The 23,462-nt window shown below is 32.1% G+C and overlaps 3 protein-coding genes across 3 annotated transcripts; 1 reads left to right on the forward strand and 2 right to left on the reverse strand.

Annotated features, from left to right (window-relative positions):
* Positions 1–998: 998 nt before the first annotated feature.
* Positions 999–2,935, reverse strand: LOC148769876 (xyloglucan galactosyltransferase XLT2-like). The gene has a single exon (XM_088819316.1). It carries the CDS (start codon positions 2,705–2,707, stop codon positions 1,187–1,189), a length of 1,521 nt encoding a protein of 506 aa, XP_088675442.1. The 5' UTR covers positions 2,708–2,935; the 3' UTR covers positions 999–1,186.
* Positions 2,936–14,993: 12,058 nt separating this feature from the next.
* NEET (2 iron, 2 sulfur cluster binding protein) lies at positions 14,994–16,361 on the reverse strand. The gene is made up of 2 exons (XM_012996854.2): positions 15,981–16,361; positions 14,994–15,223 (listed from the first exon to the last, which is right to left on the reverse strand). The coding sequence occupies exons 1-2, from the start codon at positions 16,340–16,342 to the stop codon at positions 15,121–15,123; spliced, it is 465 nt and encodes a 154-aa protein (XP_012852308.2). The 5' UTR covers positions 16,343–16,361; the 3' UTR covers positions 14,994–15,120.
* A 590-nt stretch (positions 16,362–16,951) lies between these two features.
* KEA5 (K+ efflux antiporter 5) lies at positions 16,952–22,507 on the forward strand. Its single transcript, XM_012996809.2, has 20 exons — positions 16,952–17,378; positions 18,299–18,342; positions 18,622–18,689; positions 18,806–18,890; positions 18,993–19,054; positions 19,242–19,317; positions 19,430–19,504; positions 19,670–19,741; positions 19,829–19,912; positions 20,002–20,070; positions 20,154–20,231; positions 20,340–20,428; positions 20,511–20,607; positions 20,780–20,833; positions 21,035–21,130; positions 21,415–21,603; positions 21,697–21,774; positions 21,883–21,927; positions 22,014–22,109; positions 22,201–22,507. The coding sequence occupies exons 1-20, from the start codon at positions 17,159–17,161 to the stop codon at positions 22,228–22,230; spliced, it is 1,707 nt and encodes a 568-aa protein (XP_012852263.2). The 5' UTR covers positions 16,952–17,158; the 3' UTR covers positions 22,231–22,507.
* The last annotated feature ends 955 nt before the right edge of the window (positions 22,508–23,462 follow it).

Below are 23,462 nucleotides of genomic sequence, written 5' to 3' on the forward strand. Positions count from 1 at the left end.
GTATAAAATTTAGAAAATAAATCAACGAAGGCATTGGCACTAATTATTGTTTAATTATTAATGCTCATTTCGCACTACTAAAATGAGTTCAAATTTTAGCTAAACTAAACTACATCTTAGAGTAATATCAAATAGGATTAATATTAAATTATTACACATAAAAATAGCAAAGTATACAAGACTTAAAAGCCACATCCAAATTCCGAGTCACTACACAAATTTAAGGGCCACTCCTTTTACCACTTTTTTCGGACATTGGCAGCTTTTTGTCTATTAATTGACATGATAATAGGGACCATTTCTCAAATAAGGTAAAGGCCCTTACGGGAGTTAGATGCTACATCGGGTCATATAGCTCGAGCGAGTGTTAAACCACCAACTAAGCACACATATATTTGAATGTGTATAATTATGTTCAGATCTACGATAAATATCCACTCAATATATGTAACTCGTGTAGAGCCCATGAACGAGGTATAATAATTTATTTTTTCATTTTTCCTTCTCAAAAAAGCACAAAATAGCTATTCTTTTTTTTTTTTTTGTCACTATCCCTCACATTTTCTTTCCTACTTCCTTGAGTGGGGTGCCATATGGATAAAATAGGCGTATCGTTATTCACAATCCTAAAAAAGTTTATAAAAATATAGGCACGAGTGGACTTCATGTGGTGTAAAAAAAAAAAAAAAAAAAAGTAAAAAATACTTATTGAGATTATATAATTAGATTAATGAATATTTGGTATAAAAATATAATTAATAATTATATGGTCACAACACAAATGCTTGCAGATTGCATATGCGGTTGCACCCTCGTATGGGGCATCATTAAAAGCATGGCATTACTCGCAGCCCACATGAAAATGATATATCAAAGAAAAGGGACCCCAACTCAGTGAGTCACCCACTAACATTTACAAAAAGGCCAATAGTAACACGAAAAACATGACATTACTAAATTGATATACAAATATATTATTATTTATAATTGCAAAACACTACAAACAAATTAAATTTATTCCAAACTATGAATAGTAAGTATCATTGTATACTACTAGTACAAAACATGACTTCAAAAATACAAAATATTACATGTATTCACAATCATTTTGTGCTGCCTCTAGTATAGAGTAACGTATAATTTTAGTAGTAAAAGAAAAATAATAAATAAAATACTGAAATTTTCTTTATTTCCATTTATACCCTCCTTGTTGCTCCTTAAATCTTCTCAACAAAGCATCCATGGCGATGTCAAAAGCGTCATCTATTCGTTGAGTGGAATTTGCGTAAATAATCTTTGGTATATATTCAATCACTTTTTCCCTCATCTTTTTCACCTTCTCTTTACTAATCGTGTCCAGCACGCGCTTTATTGAGGTCCCGTTTTTCACATCTTTCTGGTCTATGAAAACCGAGTAACTTTCCGGTTCGCTCGGCAAGAACGACTCGTACTGTAAATAAGCGGTTCGTTTCCAGAAGAAAACCGGTATTGAACCGGCCAGCATGCAGTCAAAAATCGACCTCCGGGTGTAACTGTCACCCCTTGGCTGCAAGCAGAAATCCGAGTCGAGAAAAGTCTCCATGATTGCGTTGGCGGAGGTTCCGTTCTCGCACTTTGACCCGCCGCAGTCGACGACCCGGCACGAACCGGGTTCGGAGTGGCACTGGTTCAGCAGGATCCCACGGAAGTCGTTGTTGAACCCTCGCGTTGCTCCGGCGAAGCAGAATTGGGTGCGGCGGGTGCGGCCGGCGACGAAATTTTGCCAGTTTTTTAGCTCGGAGGCGGAGCTGGGGTGGAATCCGGTGGGGTAGGGCACGGCGATGTCGAAGTAGTCCCAGTGATTTTTTTCAATTAGCAGGCGCGTGAGGTTACGCATCCTCGGCATGTGTATGCAACTGGAACCCCAATCGCCTTCTTTGGTGCGGCGGAAATCCCATGAAATTCTCCCCAGTGTGATGAAATGGTCCCAGCCGTTGGATTTGTTGAAATACGGCCGTTCGCCGATCCAATCCAGCATCGCCTTGCAGTGGCGATCGCGTTCTTCGCCGGTGGCGTTTTTGGTGAAGAGGAACTTTTCGACTGCGAGGCCGGTGTAGAACGGGATGTAGAAGGCGGCGGCGGATTCCGGCTCTAGGGTTCTGCAGCGGTAATTCAGCATACGGTTGTGGTAGATGAGCTCCAGCGAGAATTGATCGGTCCAATACCACGCGCCGCTGACGTTCTGCGGTACGATTGCTGAAATCCTGTCCGCTGGTTTGCCGAAACCCCAGTTCGAGACGGCGTCGCAGCGGGACGACCATGGGTTCAAATTACGGCAGTTTCTCACAATTTCGGCGTTGAATTGCGGCGGCATGTTGTAAACATAGACTTTTCCGTAGGGGCATTTTTTCTGGTTAATTGCCGCCGGATTGTTAGAAATCGAAATTCCATCTACGGTGGTAGTACCCTGTTTTATGGAAGTAGGGTTTCCGATGATGGGAGAAGGCTGGGGACTGGAAATATTGGCGGCGGAGAGGGAGAATGGTAGGGAAGGGGCGGAGAGGAGGAGGAGGAGTTGGAGGAGGAGGACGGAGAGGAAGAACCATGTGCGGCGGTGGTGGAATGAGAGATAAGGTTTAAGGAAAGTGAAATATGAGTGTTTGCGATCTATAATAATTTCTGGGGTTTTAGGTTTTGAGAAAGGAGGTGGTTCTACAACGGGAAGCATTAGCTTTTAAGGGCCGGTCACGGCGGCGGCGGAGGCGGAGGCGGAGAGAGGGTGGCGGTTATGGTGGGGGATGAAGACTCGGGAAATTGTGGGATGATTTTGTTAGTTGAGGAATTGAAGGTTCGCGTTGTTGGTGTGTGTGTTATTATTTATTTATTAAATAAGGATTTTGTTTTTCAAAAAATAAATAAATAAGGATTTTGATTATAAAAACGTTGTGTGGACGCGTGCGATTTTGATTTTTCGCAAACCGACAGCTATTTAAACGTACGTGATTGTAGTTTATTTTTAATTTTCTATTTAATTAATTAATCGGCACTTATATTGACCAAAAAATGAAAAACCTTGATTATCGCGAAATTTGAATGTCAATTTTCATCCCTTGACTATAAGTTTAGCAAATTGGTGCAAATGCAATTATTATACTACTACTACTAATAATAATAATAATAATAATAATAATAATAATAATAATAATAATATATGTATATTTAAAAATGTGTGAAACAATGGAATGCAATTGATTGACTGGTACAGCTTCAATTACTTGACTTTAGTTTTCTTTAAGTTTGCTATAACTTTAAACTTTTCAACTGGTCCCAACTTAGTTTTGTCCTAATAATATATATAAATATCACTCTTATATATAATTAAGGCGTAGTACAAAGAAGTGGAGTAATAATTAACATGATTTAATTAATTAATAGTAAAAATATTATTAAATCTCTAATAATCCAAATTAGAACACCTTCGTGAAATACGGAGGTAGATGGCAAGTCTTGTCCCATAATTATCCAAGAGAAAATGCTCTTTACGGTTTAAAAAATGCTATTTACCGTTCAAAACAAAAAAGTGTTTATCTCTCTAAAACCCCTAAAATTTTCGAAAAAATGGACGAACGCCCAAGTCGGGGCCCGCCGCCTGAACAGACGCCCAAAGTGGGCGTCCGTTCAGGCGACCGGCGCCCGACTTGGGCGTGTAAACAGTTTTTGGACGCCCGGTTTGGGCTTTTCCCGGGCGAACCGGCGCCCGGTCCAGGCGTCGGTTCGGCCGGGAAAAGCCCAAACCAGGCGTTCGATTATTTTTTATTATTATTTTTTTAAATAAATATATTTTTTTCTGAATTAAAATAAGTTAGTAAATTTAATATAATTTATGTTTACAGGATGTCTGATTGGACGAAAAAATTCGGACTGTGAAAAGGGAAAGGACCCCTGATTCGTCCTCCTGCAGATCCGGTGGAGGAAACTACTGCGGAACGGGAGGGGAGGACACATAATAGAAATGTTATTATTATTATTAGAACATAATATAATAATATGTTGTTCAAAACCTTATTATTATTAGGGTAAATTACAAACACCCCCTGAGGTATGGTTAAATTACAAAAATCCCCCTCTTGTTTGGATAATTACATCTACCCCTCAACTATGATTTTTTCTTACACCTCCACCCTTATTGTGCCAAATTCAACATAATCATCTAGATTCCGTGGAATGTGCTCCAGTTTGTACTCGTTTTGTGTAAAAATACAGTTTCCGATACACCACAAACTGATATATATACAAGCTAAAAATCGCATATTATGATCATCTTGCTTCATAATGTAGAGTTTGAATGTGATAAAACGGGTACACAAGTGATAATATTCCATATAATCTCGAAGATTCCACTAAATTTGAGGAGTTGAGGGGTGGTTGTAATTATCCAAACAAGAGGGGTGTTTTTGTAATTTGACCATACCTCAGGGGGTGTTTGTAATTTACCCTTATTATTATTATTATTATTATTATTATTATTATTATTATTATTATTATTATTATTATTATTATTATTATTATTATTATTATTATTATTATTATTATTATTATTATTATTATTATTATTATTATTATTATTATTATTATTATTATTATTATTATTATTATTATTATTATTATTATTATTATTATTATTATTATTATTATTATTATTATTAGAACATAATATAATAATTATAATAACATACTAACATTCATTATAACATCATAACATAATAATAATAACATACAATGTCAATAGTAATACATTCATTCCAATAAAAAAACAAAACTAAATCAAACACTATTTAGAATATCCCACGCTTCACGTCGACTCCGCAACGCCTTTGGTAGACTACTCTGACCTCCCATATATTGGAAAATGATTATGCTTCCCGTATACTACTCTGACCTCCCATCTATCGTCCGACCGTAGCTCTCCGACAATTTGAAAACCACAGTTTCTTTTTTTGCTATCGGTCCTTCTCGGGCGCGCGTTTGGGTTAGTTGATGGACATTCTCGTTTCTCCCTGTATAGGTCACAAGTCAGAAAAATCTTTTTTTTAGAACAACTTTTTTTAACATTTTCACAAAAAGACCTCTTGCAACGAACCTCGCCCAAACCACTACCTCATCCTTCGAGTCAAACAACTGAGTTGTTGTAAAATAATCGGTATGATCAACTTCAATTGTAGACGTATCGTCCTGAAAAAAACGTAAAAAAATTGATAAAAAAAAAACGTTTCAAAGCCAAAAGCCCAACTCGGGCGCCCAACGGTGCAGTGCACGCCCATGTTGGGCGTGCAGTTGGCCTACAAACGCCCGTAATGGGCGTGCAAGATCCAACTGCACGCCCAACATGGGCGTGCACTGCACCGTCGGGCGCCCGAGTTGGGCTTTTAAACGTTTAGCCCATTTTTTTCGATCGAAAAGACGGAATTTTTACCTCGTTGTGTCCGCTATCTAGATCTTCATCCGATGAACTCATTTATGTTCGTATATCACACCAATAAGTATGATTTGTGATGAAATCGTCTTGAGAGCGATTTTTTTTAGAGAGAGAGAGAGTCTTTGAACGGTAAATAACAATTTTCAAACGGTAAAAAGCAAATCCCTTATCCAAGTACGGGTTGTTGCCGCTTTGCCTTTTTCATGGGCCACTTATTTTTTTACCTTTTCTTTTAATTTTTTGGCATGAAATGTAGCGGTGTAAATGGGCTCGATAAAAGTTTGAGTTCGATTTGAGCCCATCTTTATTTGTCAATAAGTTCACGAGCCGCCTCACTGAGGTTATGTATATATATTAAAACAAATTGAAGATTAATGTTTTATTATGTAATTTATTTATTTTTTATATAAATAATTTATAATAAAAACTAAAATTAATTTATGCAAAAGAATTATAAACAAAAAATATATGATGAGCTGGAGCTCGAAAAAATTGGCGAGGTCGGTTTATTTATATAAATATATAATATAATAGCTGTATTATGAGAGGAGAAAAACCAATGTAAATTTGCTTCTTTCCTTATTTTATAAAATTTGCCATTGTTTTTAGTGGGGGTAAACAAAGGCGGTTCAAAAGAGTACGCACCGTTTGGGGTATGGTGGGCCCATAAATTGTCCATAACCAGTCAGCCCCACCATATGCCACTGCCGCTTCCCAACAAAATTCTTTTACCCACTCTTCACTAATTTTCAATTTTATAAACAAAATAGGGCGATTTTCTTTAACCAAAATAAAAAATTCAAATATTAGTAGATTTAAAAGACTTTTCTCAAGTTACCTCTTAGAATAATTACTAGCTAATATGAAATAATATAGTGTTCTTCTCAAAAAAGAAAAAAGAAATAAAATAATTTCTTATGTGATTAAACTAAAACATTATACGAATCTTGGAGATTTGAACTAAGCTTTTAACATAATCTTGATTCCCACCCTTCCACTTTTTCCTTTTTCTAATTAATGATCATTTATGCCAAATTTATTTAATATTTTCTTCTTCTTTTAAAATAAATAAATATATTTTGTGTTTACGTTGACCGTTTAGTAGTCGTCCGTTAACATATATGATTGCTAAGCATATACCAATAATCTATATATAATATAAAAAGAGAATCTATGCCCTCAATGATTGACATGTGGCAAATGATGATGTCATTTATCAAAATTGCTTAGTTGGAGTTCAATTGATGAGGTGGATTCTTCAATTGGTGAGTTGTCAATTTTATTTTGGTATGTATTTAAGTTATTTCCTATTTAACATTTATACACTCATTTAAACAATTACCACATGTATATATATTATTTCCAAAGTTAATATTTTATAAATTCGAAATAAAAAAAATCTTATTTATATTTTCAGTATTTCAAAATACATTTATTGAAAAAAATCATGATACTCAATTTTTTTACGAATATCAAATAATTTTCAGAAAAAAATATTTTTTTTAATATTAAAACATTAAAATAAAGGAGTATCATAAAATATTAATTTTTTTTTTAATATTAAAATATTAAAATAAAGTATTAGTATTCGTATTTTTTTAATAAAATGAATATATTAATAAATTAATATATATTTCATTTGATTATATAAATTCAATATATATAAAAACTAATATATATATATATATATATATATATATATAATTTTTTCCAATTTTCATTAATATGTTAATTAATAATTCAAATTAATATATTAATAAATTAATTTATCAATATACATGGAAATAATTATATATAACCCATATCATTGATTGATATAGATTATATCAATCATATTAATTTGGATTTATATTATTTCCTTTTGCAAATATAGTATATTTATGGACTTGGATGATTGAAATTTTAAATTTAATGAATTTGTTGTTTAATATATTATGAAATGTATATTTTTATTACTATAATACGAAAAAAGAAAAAAAAATAAGAAAATAGTGTGTATATTTTATATATTTTGATTTTTATTAAAATTCGGATATGCATTTATTATTTAAATCATTTATATATATATATATCTATATACACATATATATCATCAATATCATATCTATTATATATATAAAAATTACAAAATCGATTAAATTTAAATTTCATGATTTCATTTTTAATTAATGTTGATTTGTTTGACTTTATTAGTGATTTTAGGACTAAGTAATCGGTCCTTGATTTTAGGAGTAAATAACATCAATACCTTAATCCATGATTTGGTTTAGCTCATTAATACACAAAATATATGTTTTCCTTAAAAAAAATTATTTACTTATTTAGGATGTAAAAGTTGAGTATAAATACCTTCAACCCCAACTCATTCATCACATTCTTCTTCCACACATTTTGTTATAATCACACAAAATCACGGTTCTCACCCTAATATTTTGTTTTTTTGTCTTTATGTTTTGTAATTGTATACTTTTTTTCCAAGCATGTTATTTGTTGTCTATTGTTTATTATTACTTATATAAGAATCTAACTTATATTTTTTGTTTTTGTTTTTTAGATTCATGAATAATCGTCTGTGTCATATGCGGCGACATCCGCAAGTGAAAAGTCATGGGACATTGTGTAGCATGCACGATATGATCCAAAATTACTATATGGATTGATTTTCACAAATTTTTACTTCTACTATTCCATATTTTGATTATACTTGATATGATTGTAATCTTGGTTTCAATGAAGAAGAGGTTGAGGTTAATGAAATTGGATATGCAATAGAAAAAAAATAATTTGTACATTTCTTGATTTGTAATATAGATTTATATATGTTTCATTGCATATATTTGAATAAATTTTATTTTATATGTATAGTTTTTTGTAGCGATATTAATTTGTCCATTAATATTGTTTTTCTTGCAATTAATCATTTGAATAAAATGAATTATCCATACTTCTACGTATCATGTAGAACATGCAACATGTTCATCCTTCTCCATTTGCAATTATTATTATTATTATTATAGCAGCAGCAGCATCACACCACCACCATCATCACCACCATCATCATTATTATTATTATTATTATTATTATTATTAATATTATTATTATTATTATTATTATTATTATTATTATTATTATTATTATTATTATTATTATTATTATTATTATTATTATTATTATTATTATTATTATTATTCATTTTTACCTTTTGTTCTTTTTACTAAGCTATAATATATTATTGAACTTCAACATTATTTTGGTATATATGCACCGACTTTTTCTTAACCATATAAACATATAAAATACTGAATAATATCTGTAATATTTTAATAAGAGATCACCATTATCATTCCGTAAGGTTTTGAACAAATAAGTATATTTTAGGAAAAAATATCATTCTCTTTCTATTTCTATGTTATATAATTCATATGAGTTCTAATAGAGTTTAGAACAAATAAAAATATTGTTGGTTACTTTTATTCCTTATAGTTTTTCAACAATATTACGGTAATATTCATAACTTTAATGATAAAAAAAAAATATTATTGTTCTATATTTATAGCTTTTTTAAATCCATGTTTTTAATCACAACCAAAACATTAATTTTATTGTTATTATTTATTTAGGAAAATGAATTATCTAAGAAATGTATATTGATGTTATATCAAAATTTTGTAGATTCATTCTATTTGCTTAGTGTAATTCGATATTAACAATAATACTAAATATTCACTTTGAATACTAAATAATATTGTTTTGTGAATTATTGACATTCTTTTTTATCTTAAATTTTAATCACTAGAATATGATGGATTATTTACATTTTTTTAATTATCGGTATCGGTATTGGTATCGGCATCGGTATCGGTATTGGTATCGGTATCGGTTTAATATCGGTAACAATAACATTAATATCATTATCAGTATCAGTATCAGTATCAGTATTAATATCAGTATCAGTGTCAGTATCAGTATTTGCATTAACCATTACCCATTACTATTATTGATAGTATTAGTATTAGTATTAGTATTAGTATTAGTATTAGTATTAGTATTAGTATTAGTATTAGTATTAGTATTAGTATTAGTATTAGCATCAGTATCAGCATCAGCATCAGCATCAGCATCAGCATCAGCATCAGCATCAGTATCAGTATCAGTATCAGTATCAGTATCAGTATCAGTATCAGTATCAGTATCAGTATCAGTATCAGTATCATATCAGTATCATTATCACTATGAGTATGCGTATTAGTATTAATCTTAGGATTAATATTAATATTAGTATTAGTATTAGTATTAGTATTAGTATTAGTATCAGTATCAGTTTAGTATTAACCATGCATTATTATTACTGTTAGTATTAGCATTAGTATTAGTATTAGTATTAGTATTAGTATTAGTATTAGTATTAATATTAGTATTAGTATTAGTATTAGTATTAGTATTAGTATTAGTATTAGTATAAGTATGAGTATTAGTATTTTAGTATTAGTAGTTGTAGTAGTATAAGTATCAATTAGTATTATTATTATTATTCGTAGTAGTATTATTAGTATTACGATTAATATTAGTATTATTATTAGTATTAATATTAGTATTAGTGTAGTATTAACATTAGTATTAATATTAATATCAATACCAATATCGGTATCAGTATCAAAATCGGTATCGGTATCGGTATCAATATCAATATTAGTATTGGTATCTGTAGCGGTATGAGTAGGAGTATTAGTTTGGTATCGATATTTGTATCGGTATCGATATCAGTATATGTATCGGTATCGGTAACGGTATCAAGATCACTATCGGTAGTGGTATCGGTTTCAGTATCAGTATCAGTTTAGTATCAATATTAGTATCATTATCACTATCAATATCATTATCAACGTCAGTCAATATCAGTATCAGTATCAATATCAATATCAGTATCAATATCAGTATCCGTATCATTATCAGTATCAGTATCAGTATCAATATTAGTATTAGTATTCGTATTTGTATTAACCATTTATATTAATGTTAGTATAATTATTAGTATTAGTATTAGTGTTAGTATTAGTGTTACTATTAGTGTTAGTGTTAGTATTAGTATTAGTATTAATATTAATATTAATATTAATATTAGTATTAGTATTAGTATCATTATCAGTATTCGTATTCGTATTCGTATTCGTATTACTATTCGTATCAGTATCAATATCAATATTAATAGTATCAGTATCAGTATTAGTATTGGTATTGGTATCGGTATGAGTATCAATATCAGTATGAGTATCAGTATCAATAGCGGTATCGGTATCGGTATTGGTATCAATATCAGTATGAGTATCAGTATCAATATCGGTATCGGTACCGGTACCGGTACCGGTATCGGTATCGACATCGGTATCGATATGAGTATGAGTATTACCATTGCTATCAATATCGGTATCAGTTTATTTTCAGTATCAATATCATTATTAGTATATGTATCATTATCAGTATTAGTATGAGTATTAGTGTTAGTGCAATATCAGTATCAGTATCAGTATCAATATATGTATTAGTATTAGTAGTTGTATTAACCATTATTAGTACTGTTAGTATTAGTATTAGTATTAGTATTTGTATTTGTATTAACCATTACTATTAATGTTAGTATTAGTATTAATATTAGTATTTATATTAACCATTAGTATTATGTTAGTCTTATTATTAGTATTAGTATTAGTATTAATATTAGTATTAGTATTATTATTAGTATTAGTTTTTGTATTAGTATTAGTATTTGTATTAGATTTAGTATTAGTATCAGTATTAAATTAATATTAGCATTGTACGTAACATTGTCTAGAGTTAAGAGTATATTTTAAATAACGATTTCATCAATTAAGAATCCGGTGAATTGTCATATATTATTTGCAATATCGTGTACGAGTATTTCAAGAGTTGTATTTCAGGAAATATGAAGATACACTTTAACAAACATCATTTATATATTATATGCATGCGCATGTTTTTCGTTGACTCATGTACATTTAGTGTGCGTTCAGATTTATTTTTAGTGAATAGTGCTTTTCGATGGGATATTCGATTATTCCCTTTTTGGACAAGGTAATTCTATGCACACATTCTTCATTTTTGGACAAGGTAATTCTATGCACACGTTCAGATATATATTTGTTTTCTTCAGATAACGCGTTGAACTTATATATTCACACTAATAAATAACTACATCTTATTCATCCGAAAATGGTTGATTTGGCAGTAGTTTCCTATGTTACTGTATCAAGATTCACATTAATGAGTAGGAGTGGTGTTCTGAATCAATCTCCACTCATGGAGTTGCTTGTGGCATTTAGTTTAACCGTTCCAACGTTGTGAGTTTGTATTTATGTGGATTTTTTGTGATAAAATGAAATGCAATTGTTTTATTTATTGTTGGATCATTTTAAATTTAAATCTTCGATATTTTTTAATTCTTTGATTTTTTAAATTAATACAATTATTTGATCTTCGAATTAATCCCTGTTTCCAGTCATGGTCAATTGTACGTAGCGTTGTCTCGAGTGAAGAGTATATATATAATCTTTATCTATGTAATGCCTTTGATTTATATATTGACAATGATGAAAAATAACAGGTTATTCGTCCTCTGGTCGTAGATCTGATTGTAGTTCCGTAGTCTTATTTAACAACATCCGGATTAATGTGCAAGACTGGTGCATTACTTTGATTTCAGTCTCGCAGTTACTTGCTCATTTCAACGTGGATGGTGCTTAAAACATTGTCCGCTTATTTTTTATGGAGACTTTTGATAGATAAATTAAGATACGAATATGTTATTTATTGTTCAATTGTATTCTTTACATTCTCGACATATTTTTTATTCGTTGGTTTTCTACATTAACTCATTCTAAGTTTTTGAATGAATCATCCGTGCATCGCACGGGTGAGTTACTAGTTTATCATAAGAAAATTCAATATTGATTTCCATACCATTCGCGGACGAAACTATGAATTTTGGTTTGGGAATAAGATTTTTTCAGGATTTCGTGGACAACGTTCTTGTTTTTGTTCATAAATATTTACACCGCCAACCAATGATGAGGAGGCTCGTCAACCAGCCTTTCCATTTAAATTCACGAATCATAGATTCTTTTATAAATTTCATATTTTTTATCGAATTTAAAATTTCGAACTCTCCTAAAATTTGATTTCTAAAAAAAAGAGAGAAACTGTTTTATCCTAAAAATAAATTTATATCCATACCATGGTTATCGGATCGTAAAAATATCTCGTATCGTTTTGCTCCACGTCTCGTATCGTATCGTTATCGTATCGTATCGTAAGATATTTAACCAACTATTAAAATAGTAAAAAATATATATCTACATTATAAACATATTATAAATATGTAAAATTTAATATAACTACTTATTTCAAAATAGGTATAAATTCAAGTTTCAACATCATACTATAAAATATGACAAAAATCATATATGTTCATCAAATAACATCATCTAAGAGGGTGTTTGGCTAGGCTTATAAGATGTTAAAACGAGCTTATAAGATGTTTAAGAGCTATTCCAGTGTGTTAGGTTATTTTTTTTCAAAAAATCTTAAAAAATCAAAATATTATATGCTACTGGAGCGCAAATAAGATTTTTTTTTTTTTTTTTTTTAAATACCTTTACCCCACCTATTTATTTAAGATCTTATAATGAGTAAAATAGCTTGTAAGATCACTATCCCAACACTTGAAAAAAATAATTTTAAAAGTAAGACGTAACAACTTATCAGCTCTTAAAACAGCTGATCAGATGTAAATAAGCTTAGCCAAATTCTCCCTAAGTTCAAATCCGAATACCTAATTTCTAAAATATTCGATATCCCATAATTTTGAATATCAGTGTCACTCCTCATCTACCAATTTTAAAGATTGCATTCATCATCATCAATCGCAAAATCCAGCAAAAAAACGCCTCGAATTGGTCTTGAATCGCAAGAATCTATAGCAATTGAATTAGGGTTGTAATATTGTGAGGATTGGTGAAGAAAATGAAGAGAAAAGTGTGAATTAGGGTTGGGATATTAAATAAATCTATTCTAAACCGTTTTTCAGAGCAGTTGACTGCATTTCTTGTTTTTTTTTCTTCGTTTTTTTCATTTTTTTAAATATCGTAAATATCGTATCGTATCGTGATACAACGATACGATACGATATCTCGCGATATTTAACGGTATTTATCAATAAGCGATACATAACCCGAGTTGTATCGTTTTGATTGGAACCATACCGTATCGCGATATATATCGCGGTATATCGCGAGATTAACTACCATGATCCATACACCATAAGGCTTTTTTAATGAAAAATCACAAGTAAATGCCAAAATGTTGTGTCAATTCCCTTTTTCAATCATGGATGAGTATCATGGTCTGTTATCTTCTTCTCCTTGGAATAGGGACACTCAAACACTTACGTGCCCTGTTTTCAGCACATAATCATGGGTCAAATGGTTTTCAATTTTTCTATTTTGCCAGATTATTAGGTGCATTGGTTTAAATCTACACTCTCGTATAATAACTTGCAAACCATACGATAGACGTAAATCACACTATGTTAACTATACGTGACAAAGCTCGACCCAACGATCGTTAACTATGAAATTCAAACTTGGATCAATTGACACAAACTCACTAACTCCAACCGTTAGGTCATCCATTACAGGACTCATACTTCCTATTTTATTATTTAATATATTATGGTCCTGCAGTATTTTCAAATTTCAATAGAAATTCCTTAAACTATAACTTTACTCTCTTCTGAACAAATGGGTTCAAAATCAACATTCGCAGGCCACATAAGTTCTTTCAAAATCAATAGCATCGGCCCAAGGCCTTTTTTTTTTTCCCCACTAAACACAATACCTGAAATTCACCTCACCATACTCAAGATTCTCAATTCATTCATCATTATGTATGGGGTAAAATACAACCACCTCCTTGAGGTATGGTTAAATTACAAAAACTTTTCTCTTGTTTTGGTAATTACAACCACCCCTTAACTATAAATCTTCTTACATGTTCACCTTTGCGGTTTCAAATTTAGTGGAATTTTCGATATTATATGGAATATTATCACTTTTGTACCCGTTTTAATCTCATTCGAACTCCACATTTTGAAGCAAGATGATAATGATATGTGTTTTTTGGCTTGTATATATCAGATTGTGGTGCATCAGAAACTGTATTTTTACACAAAACGAGTACAAACTAGAACACATTTCACAAAATTTAGATAATTGTATTGAATTTCACACCAGAAAGATGGAGATGCCAAAAAAAAATCATAGTTGAGAGGTAGATGTAATTACCCAAACAATAGGGGTTTTTTCGTAAATTGACCATATATCAGGGGTTGTAATTTACCCTTATATATATATATATATATATATATATATATATATATATATATATATATATATATATAAAATTCTTAAGAAAACATTCTCACACATTGATCTTGTTCTGATATGATTCATGTGGTTGAGGGCATTTCTGATAATAGCAACAAACACTCTAATATTCCAATTATCAGCGATAAATACGATCATCTTCTCGTAAAGAATAACAAGATTGTCTATATATAAAAAAAAAAAACATCAACTGCAGTAATAACAGACTATTTATTCTTAAGGAGCAACGGTCCGACGTTATCGCCGGTTGCCTTGTTGTGCTTCACATGGCTTCCATCACACAGTGGAAATGTTCCGGACCTCCAACACCTTCACCGCAACAAAACGTAATTTTTTTTTGTTATAAAATTCCCAAACTATTCTACCAAATACCAATTATTTAACTCAAATCGATAAATGTTTATAACCAAACAAGAATAAAGTGACACAATCGAAAACGAATACCTTTAATACCTCTTGTAAGTTTATAACAATGACTTGAGTAGACAGAAACCATTGTCTAAACGCACACTCAAGAAAGTTACTTAAAGATCTGTAGTTGTGTTCTTTGTCATGAAACTATAATCATATCTTCGGAATTAATTTTGGAAATTAAATCGGATCAGAACTCATAAATTTCAAATAGTTTTTATTTAATTTTAATTACAATCCAAAAAAATCGGAAAATATCGAAAAATTGAATTTTGGAAATCATAATGAAAAGAATTGTTCCATAATCGGAAGTTTTCGAATCTAAACCACCGAAAATTGGAAATTTCGTTGCAACTTTAGACCGTAGACCTAAAACACATTCTCCCAAAATAATTTAAAAATAAAAATAAAATATTATTATTTTCAATCCCTTGTTGTGGAAGCTGAATCTCAGGTGTGAGTGACAGATATCCTTAGAATTCATCTCTGTCAGAGAACCCATAAACCCATCCAAATATAATAATAATAATAATAATAATAAATTATAGTTTCAGAACTGAATGATATAAGAAAACAAAAAATTACAACAACTATAAAAAACAATATAAAAATCCACTTAAATAAAAGAAAAAAATAGTGAATTAATGAAATAAACCTGCAGTAGGCAGTGAGTGGCTTGGCGAGCTCAGTGACAACAACCGAATCCACCACTTTGTCTTCAGTCTTACGGATATCCGGGTTGATTGCCTCCGCCCTCACCGCCACCATCCGCCGAGGTTTCGCGGCGGCGCCACCACTTGAAGCGGGCCTAATTCCGTACGAAACTCCGGCGTAGTAGACATTGCAGATCGAAAGAGACGCCATGAGTGTGTGTAGTGGGAGAAGTTGAAATGAGAGCGCGGTGTTGCCGAAACAGCGTCGTATTAGATGAGGGCAAACTGATCGAGTAGATAACCGTACGTTGTAGGTGATGACGAACATGTGGCGGACACGGTCCATTTTTTTATGGGGCCCCATCGGGTGGACGATGTTACACCCACGTGGCCACATTTCTTTCTCGGTTTATATGTTTTGATTTGATAATCTTTTTTTTTTTATATTAATCTTAGACTTCAAACTTAATTAGGCAGGCTAAAGAATTTTTGATGGACTGTACTTTCTACATGGGCTCAGCCACTCGCTCAGCCCATGGATTTAAGATGTTATGTTTTATAAGATTATATTTTGTATTATTTTTTATTATATTATATATATATATATATATATATATATAGATTGTCTAGAAAATTTCTTACTTAATTAAATTATGATTTAATTTAATTATATAATTGTGTTTTTTTTTCTTTAGTCACCTCCTACAAAAATAATTAACAGCTAATTTGAAATTGGACGAGTAGTAGTATAATACTTTTCCATAGTGCTTCAAATTAAAAAAAAAAATCATATAATTTTATAGTAATTAATTGAATTTATTCAAAATATATTTCCTTTCAATTACACAATTTAATAAAAGGAAAACAATTCATAATTATAGTAGGTCATTGGCATGACCCAATCAAAACTCGCCATCTGTCCCTAAACTGATCTTTCCTTCTTCCTTTTCCGGTCAGTAAACAAAAACGGATCTTTTTCTACTCCGAGCAGTAATTGCAAAATTTTACAAATTAATGGTGCCATAGATCAAAGAAGAAACCCAACCAACCCAGGAATACTCATTTTTTTACTTTAATTTTACGATTCCCGCCCCCATCCACACGGCACCATCAACAAAGGAAAAATCTTCGTGAAATTCAATTCTGCAGAAAAAAAAAAAAAATCAGTTTTTCTGTGGCAATGGTGAGAAGAAAGGATTGCGGAAGTTTGATTTTCATTTTACTAATTGTTGTGCTCTGCGCCAAATTAAGTCATTCGGCAAGATCGGAGTACGAGACCAGGGAGAAGTTTTACGGGGATCTGATCAATACGACGGCGTCGGATAATGGCGACGGGAGTATTGCTAAGATGTTTGATCGTGTGTTGGAGAAAGAGTTTTCGGAGAATGATCAGCCTGAAGGTTAGGTCTCTCTCTCTTTTCATTTTCCCCCAATTAGTTTCGTGTTTAGATTGAAAACTTGAACTGAATTAACTGAGGCGGCGTGGACTTCTTAATAATTACCCTGGAGTATGCATTCGTAGTAAAAAAAAATAAAAAAAATTGACAATATAGCTTGCCTTAGTTGTACAATGAATTCATCCAAATAATTTGTCATTATGGATTTAAATCAGTAATTTCAAATACTTCAATCTAAATGGTTCTTAATGAAATGGAGAAAAGGTCTAGAAAGAGTGTGTGCCACTGCCACAGTGTTTCTTGGTGTAAGGCTTACTTCCATTATTTTTTGGTTCAAGCAGCACCACAGTTATGTTTGAACTTATCACTATTATGTCGACATATATTCTATTCTGGTATATACGATAATATAAGTGAGACAATCATGAACATGAGTATGGAGGTTATAGATATGAGGAAAATTTAGGCCATATTTGTTATCTTATCGGAATCTGTGACATGAGCAATGAGATTCAAAGTCATATCACTTTCCTCGCTTTGAGAGTGTAAGTTGGTGTTGAATTATGATGTAAAGTGCGGTTGCTGGAGGTTGTAACCGTCCACTTTACGCATGTCCTTTGCGTCATGTACTGAAACTATCAATCTCTTTTGTATCTTACTTTGAGGTTGTGGCACTTCAGCTTAATATAATGTAGAGCCAAACTTAACAAAAGTAATTTTTGATGTGCAGACTTTATCAATGGCAAATAATGCATGAATTCTCTTTCCTATTTAGTTTTTGTTATTGTATACAGTAGGAGATTTTGTAGAAGTGGAGGATTGCGATATGTTAAAATGATGCTTTACCCTTTTTTCGCCTTTATTACATAATCTGGTCCATCTGTTCTAATGCTGCTTTTATTTTCTTCCCATCGTTCGCGAAGATCCTGGTGGAAGCAGCTTCAATAGCAGTGTAGCAGACCAACAGGTAGCTTTCTCTTATTCTTAAGGTGCATTGGAAAGCTCTCTTTTTTCAGTTGATCCTAATTAAAACTTAAAGCTCTATCAAGTCCCAGTTCTACTCTTGTTTTAATGCCATCAATGATAATAAGTCTTGCATGCTATTGTTCGACTGCTGTAGTCATGTGACCAACCCCAGGGAGTTTACTTTTCCATCATGTTCACATTCTGCCTTATCTCAATCCTTTAAATTTACTTGTTTATATTATTATTGTTATTTTCGTTCTGATTTTATGTCTTTTGGCAGGCCGAATTGGAGACTGTTGCTAAAATCACCCATGAGAAGATAAAGAAGAATGACACCAATGATGCCAAGTAAGGGAGAGATAATGAGCTGCCCTTTCAAATCAAATATGATTTCTTAAGTTCTTTTTGCAACTAAGAAAGATGAATGACAAATGCTACTTTTCACTTTTTCGTTCATTTAACAGTGGTACCAAACCGTTCCAACTTCAAGATGTATTTTCCCATGAAAATGAAGATTCTGGTGACATGGCAACTCTCATAGATAAAAAGGTGAGAATGGAGATTTGATCTTTAAAAAAAGAGATGCAGAGTTTTGGAGTTGTTCTTCTTATGAATGAAGCCCTTCTAGAGGCCCTTATTTTTTAATTGCAGGATAATGTGTTTGTGATGTCGAACAGGAAATCAAAATATCCAGTCCTTCAAGTAGATTTTAGGTAATTCCTTTATTTGTTATGGCTTTTTGGTGGCTGATTTATATATGGGTTCTTCAGGTTCAATTGTCCTGCATTTTGTCATGCAGAAAAAATAGGAAATTTGTGTTCTTCATGTATATTGGAAATTGCTGCTGTTCAACTTGAGCTATCACTGATGACATATCATCTTTCAATGTTAATTTTGTAGGCTAATTTCAGACTTGGTGGTTGTCATAGTATCTGCTGCCATTGGTGGAATTCTCTTTTCCTGTTTAGGGCAACCGGTCTGTACTTGCTTTCGTTGCACTCCTCTTATTTTTCTTGCTGACCTATTATTAATAATTTCCGAGAGTTGTGTGTTCTGAAGAGTTTCTTCTCTATTGGCAATTTGCTTAGGTTATTGTTGGATATCTTCTTGCGGGATCGATTATTGGACCTGGTGGTTTGAAATTTATCAGTGAGATGGTACAGGTGTGTTTTCCTCTAATATCATGATTTCCATTTAATGCTGAAATATTTTTATTAGTTTTGCACGGATACATGCTTACTGTTAGCTGAAGGTTTTCAGCTGATTGTAGAAATGAGAACTCAGGCCTCTAAGTTCCTAAGTCCTCTGCTTTTCCTCTATTGTTTCAGGTTGAGACAGTTGCGCAGTTTGGTGTTGTCTTTCTTCTATTTGCGTTAGGACTGGAGTTTTCTCTGTCAAAGGTACAATTACTTTGCCCGGTCCATTATTCGCCTGCAAATTTTCTAACTTCCTTCTCTATGATGCCCTAATATATGCTACTGATGCAGCTTAAAGTTGTGGGTCCTGTTGCTGTTCTTGGTGGGCTGCTTCAGATAATTATTCTAATCTTCTTGTCTGGCATAACTGCATTGGTAGACTTCTGATATTATGATAATTTGTCTTTTAATTGGGTGTTGGTTATTAGTATTTATGTATCTCCTACATTATGTACTTGCTGCAGTTATGTGGAGCAAAGTTGTCAGAGGGTGTCTTTGTCGGTTGTTTTCTCTCAATGTCATCAACTGCAGTGGTAATTAACTATTATAATTGTCTCTTAATTTCTAAAATTATGGATATAGTCATTATACTAATGTTTTGTCAAATTCCTCTTAGGTAGTGAAATTTCTGGTCGAGCAGAATAGCAACAATGCCCTTCACGGGCAAGTGACAATAGGAACTCTTATTTTTCAGGTAGTTTTGAACTCTTATTGTTATTTAGCTGGCTAGATACATTTAATTTTCTTTTCTTTTACCTCGATAGGGTGAATATCATTCTTTTCTAACTGGATAATCATCTAGGATTGTGCTGTGGGCTTGTTATTCGCTTTGCTCCCTGTTTTAGGAGGTAATAGTGGGGTTTTGCAGGGGATGGTTTCCATGGGAAAAGTGTAAGCCTGGATAAATACATTTGTTATTACCTTCCCTTAATAAGTTTCTTTTTGTTGACCAGTTTTCTTTTATTGATTTCAGGCTACTCACTTTATCCATGTTTCTCGTCGTGGCTACTCTATTGACTTGGTCTTTTGTTCCTCGGTTTTTAAAGCTGATGATACAATTATCATCCCAAGTTAGTCAATTTATATACTTCTGAATTTTCTAATATGCTGCATATCTATTTATGTTATTAGGAAGCATACTTTCTTGAGCTTGTTCGCATATACAGTTGCAGTACTTTGGGTTTTCTGATGTTCAAAAAGGACTATATCTTACTCATGAATTTTTTTTTGCTGTATCTGTAGACAAACGAGCTCTACCAGCTGGCTGCTGTGGCCTTCTGCCTGATGTCTGCTTGGGTGAGGACAACATAGTTAAATGTAACTCATGATTTTGTTATAAATTATCCCCTGTTTTTCATGTTTTTTTTCTTCTGTTAATATGGTTAACCTGATATTCCTCTGATTCATGCCGATTTCTCGACTTTATAAGCTGTAACTTGTTAAATTGAGGCATTTATATGCGCATAAAAGTTCAGTGGTGATCTTATATGCTTGCAGTGCAGTGATAAACTCGGCCTCAGTCTTGAATTGGGTTCATTTGTGGCTGGTGTCATGATATCCTCCACAGAATTTGCACAACATACCTTAAAACAGGTATTTTCTGGCTGCTGATTTTTTTTTTTTTTTTAATTTATTTTATCCTTGATGTAATTACAGTTCTAAGATTAGAGCTCTGATTTCCTCTCAATTCGTTTTCCTGTATTGAAGTTTCAATTATACAATAATTCACATGATTGTTTGATTTTAATAGTTCTAGATTAACACATGAGGGCTGCACTTTTTATCTTCTAAGTTCTAATTTCTTCGGTGTATATAATCATCTAAGGGATATGAAGTAGGTCATTGTATAATCTTCTTAGTGTGTTATTGTTTTGTAGGTGGAACCTATACGTAACTTCTTTGCTGCTCTGTTCCTTTCAAGTATCGGTATGCTCATACACGTGCAGTTTCTGTGGACACATGTGGATATATTGCTTGCCTCAGTTATTCTGGTTATTGTCGTTAAGACGGCAGTTGCTGCTGGTATTACAAAGGCCTTTGGCTACAGTCTTAGGACATCGTTTATTGTAAGTTCAACTTTATCATTACTTTCATTATCTACGAAAAAAAATTCTCTCTTAGTCCGTATGATCAATCAAAGAGCCTACAAATGATAACAGGTCGGAGTGTTGCTTGCACAAATCGGAGAATTTGCATTTGTTCTTCTAAGTCGTGCCTCAAATTTGCATATTGTTGAGGTTAATTTCTTTCGACTTTCAGAAACATCTGTATTTATCTGATGCTACTGTTTCACACATTGAAAATCGTATTCTGACACAAGATTTTGATTAAAAAAAAAAATGCAGGGGAAGATGTATCTTCTTCTTCTTGGAACAACGGCGCTCAGTCTTGTAAGTTTCTTCGCATGTTCTAATCCACTGCAGAGTCCAATAGTCAACTTTTTCTTAATAATATGCAATGGATAATAATTCTGCAGGTTTCAACACCCATTTTATTCAAATTGATACCGGCTCTAATGCGCTTTGGTGTTCTTATGCACTGGTTTCCATCAGATAGTGTAACTAACAATGAGGTGATTGATACATTTCATCCTATTTCATACAAAATATATATAAAAAATTGCGTCCGGATATTCCTTAAAATACCCCTTCATCTTATTGCAGGAGAAGGTTCCTATGATTCAAACCACATGATAGATAACTTTTTCCGGACCTTTTGCAATCACACGATGCATCTGTTGGGTAAGAATCTCAATCAATGCTGAACTAATCACATGCGTGTGTTTACGAAGATTGCACAATTTTTGCGGTTATCAAATACGGATGCTACATAGCCTATACAGTATACACATAATACATTAGGCACAGTTTTAATTTGGGCGAAACTGGTATTCTCTTGTGTACAAAAATAGCCCTAATATAATGCAGGTATGTATAAACCATTTACTGGCTTAGTTTGCTATTTGCACCCCTCTTATGATGTAGCGGTGACCAAGACGTTCAATCATTTTCTTATAACCCAACCTTCTTCGAGGCCAACTACTAAAGTTGAATATCTAACTTACGATGTACAAAATCCATTATATTCAACTCTTAAACTGACACATATTTACGCGGGAGCGTACACACACACACATATACTCGAACACACTTTTCACACACTCGCACTTAGGGGTGCAAGTTGGAACGGAATTTCCAATTTCCGCCGATTCCGATCCGAAAAGTTCCGATATTGGAACAACTTTTTTCATTCCGACTTCCGAAATTCCGATTTTTTTAGATTGGAATTGGAATTATATAAAATTTATTTGGAATTTCCGATTTCCGATCCGATTTAATTCCGAAATTAATTCCGAAAGATTCCGATTTTTTTTCCAAAAAATACACCTATAAATAATATACATTATATAATAATTATTTTCCGAAAAATACACTTATAAGTTTTGTTTTAGGATTTTGACATAATGAATTTTTGTTAGAAGTTTTATTGGATGTTATGCTCTGTTTATTTTTATTTAATTTTTTGAACTGAAATTTAGTAGTTATTAGTTTTACTTTTATGGACGTGGATGTTCTTATTTTTTACAAATTATGAACATTTTCGAAAATAGTTTTGAAATTTTAAATCTTATGTGATTTCCGATTTTTTTCGAAATTTCGAAATTTCCGGGCCTTTTGGAATTGGAATGAATTTTTAGATTCCGAAAGTTTTTGAATTGGAATTGGAATTGATTTTGTGCTTCCGAAATTTTTTGGAAATTTTCCGAAAAGGCTAATTCCGATTCGATCCATCCGACTTTCACCCCTACTCGTACTTTTTTACACACACTAACAAACACTTTTGACACAAAATAATTACAGAATTGCCGCTAAATAAGTAATTACATAATTGCCACTCAATAAGTAATTACAGAACTGCGAATCAA

This window comes from Erythranthe guttata, chromosome 6 (assembly GCF_056151865.1).
Source record: "Erythranthe guttata isolate IM_541 chromosome 6, IM_541, whole genome shotgun sequence".
Classification (NCBI taxonomy): Eukaryota; Viridiplantae; Streptophyta; class Magnoliopsida; order Lamiales; family Phrymaceae; genus Erythranthe; species Erythranthe guttata.

Coding starts and splice junctions, on each gene's coding strand:
- LOC148769876 (XM_088819316.1), bottom strand. CDS start 2,707: ATGCTTCCCGTTGTAGAACCACCTCCTTTCTCAAAACCTAAAACCCCA.
- KEA5 (XM_012996809.2), top strand. CDS start 17,159: ATGGTGAGAAGAAAGGATTGCGGAAGTTTGATTTTCATTTTACTAATT. Junction 20,608..20,779: donor TGATACAATTATCATCCCAA/GTTAGTCAATTT, acceptor CTGTATCTGTAG/ACAAACGAGCTCTACCAGCT. Junction 21,775..21,882: donor CAAATTTGCATATTGTTGAG/GTTAATTTCTTT, acceptor AAAAAAATGCAG/GGGAAGATGTATCTTCTTCT.
- NEET (XM_012996854.2), bottom strand. CDS start 16,342: ATGGGGCCCCATAAAAAAATGGACCGTGTCCGCCACATGTTCGTCATC. Junction 15,224..15,980: donor CCACTCACTGCCTACTGCAG/GTTTATTTCATT, acceptor GTTGCGGTGAAG/GTGTTGGAGGTCCGGAACAT.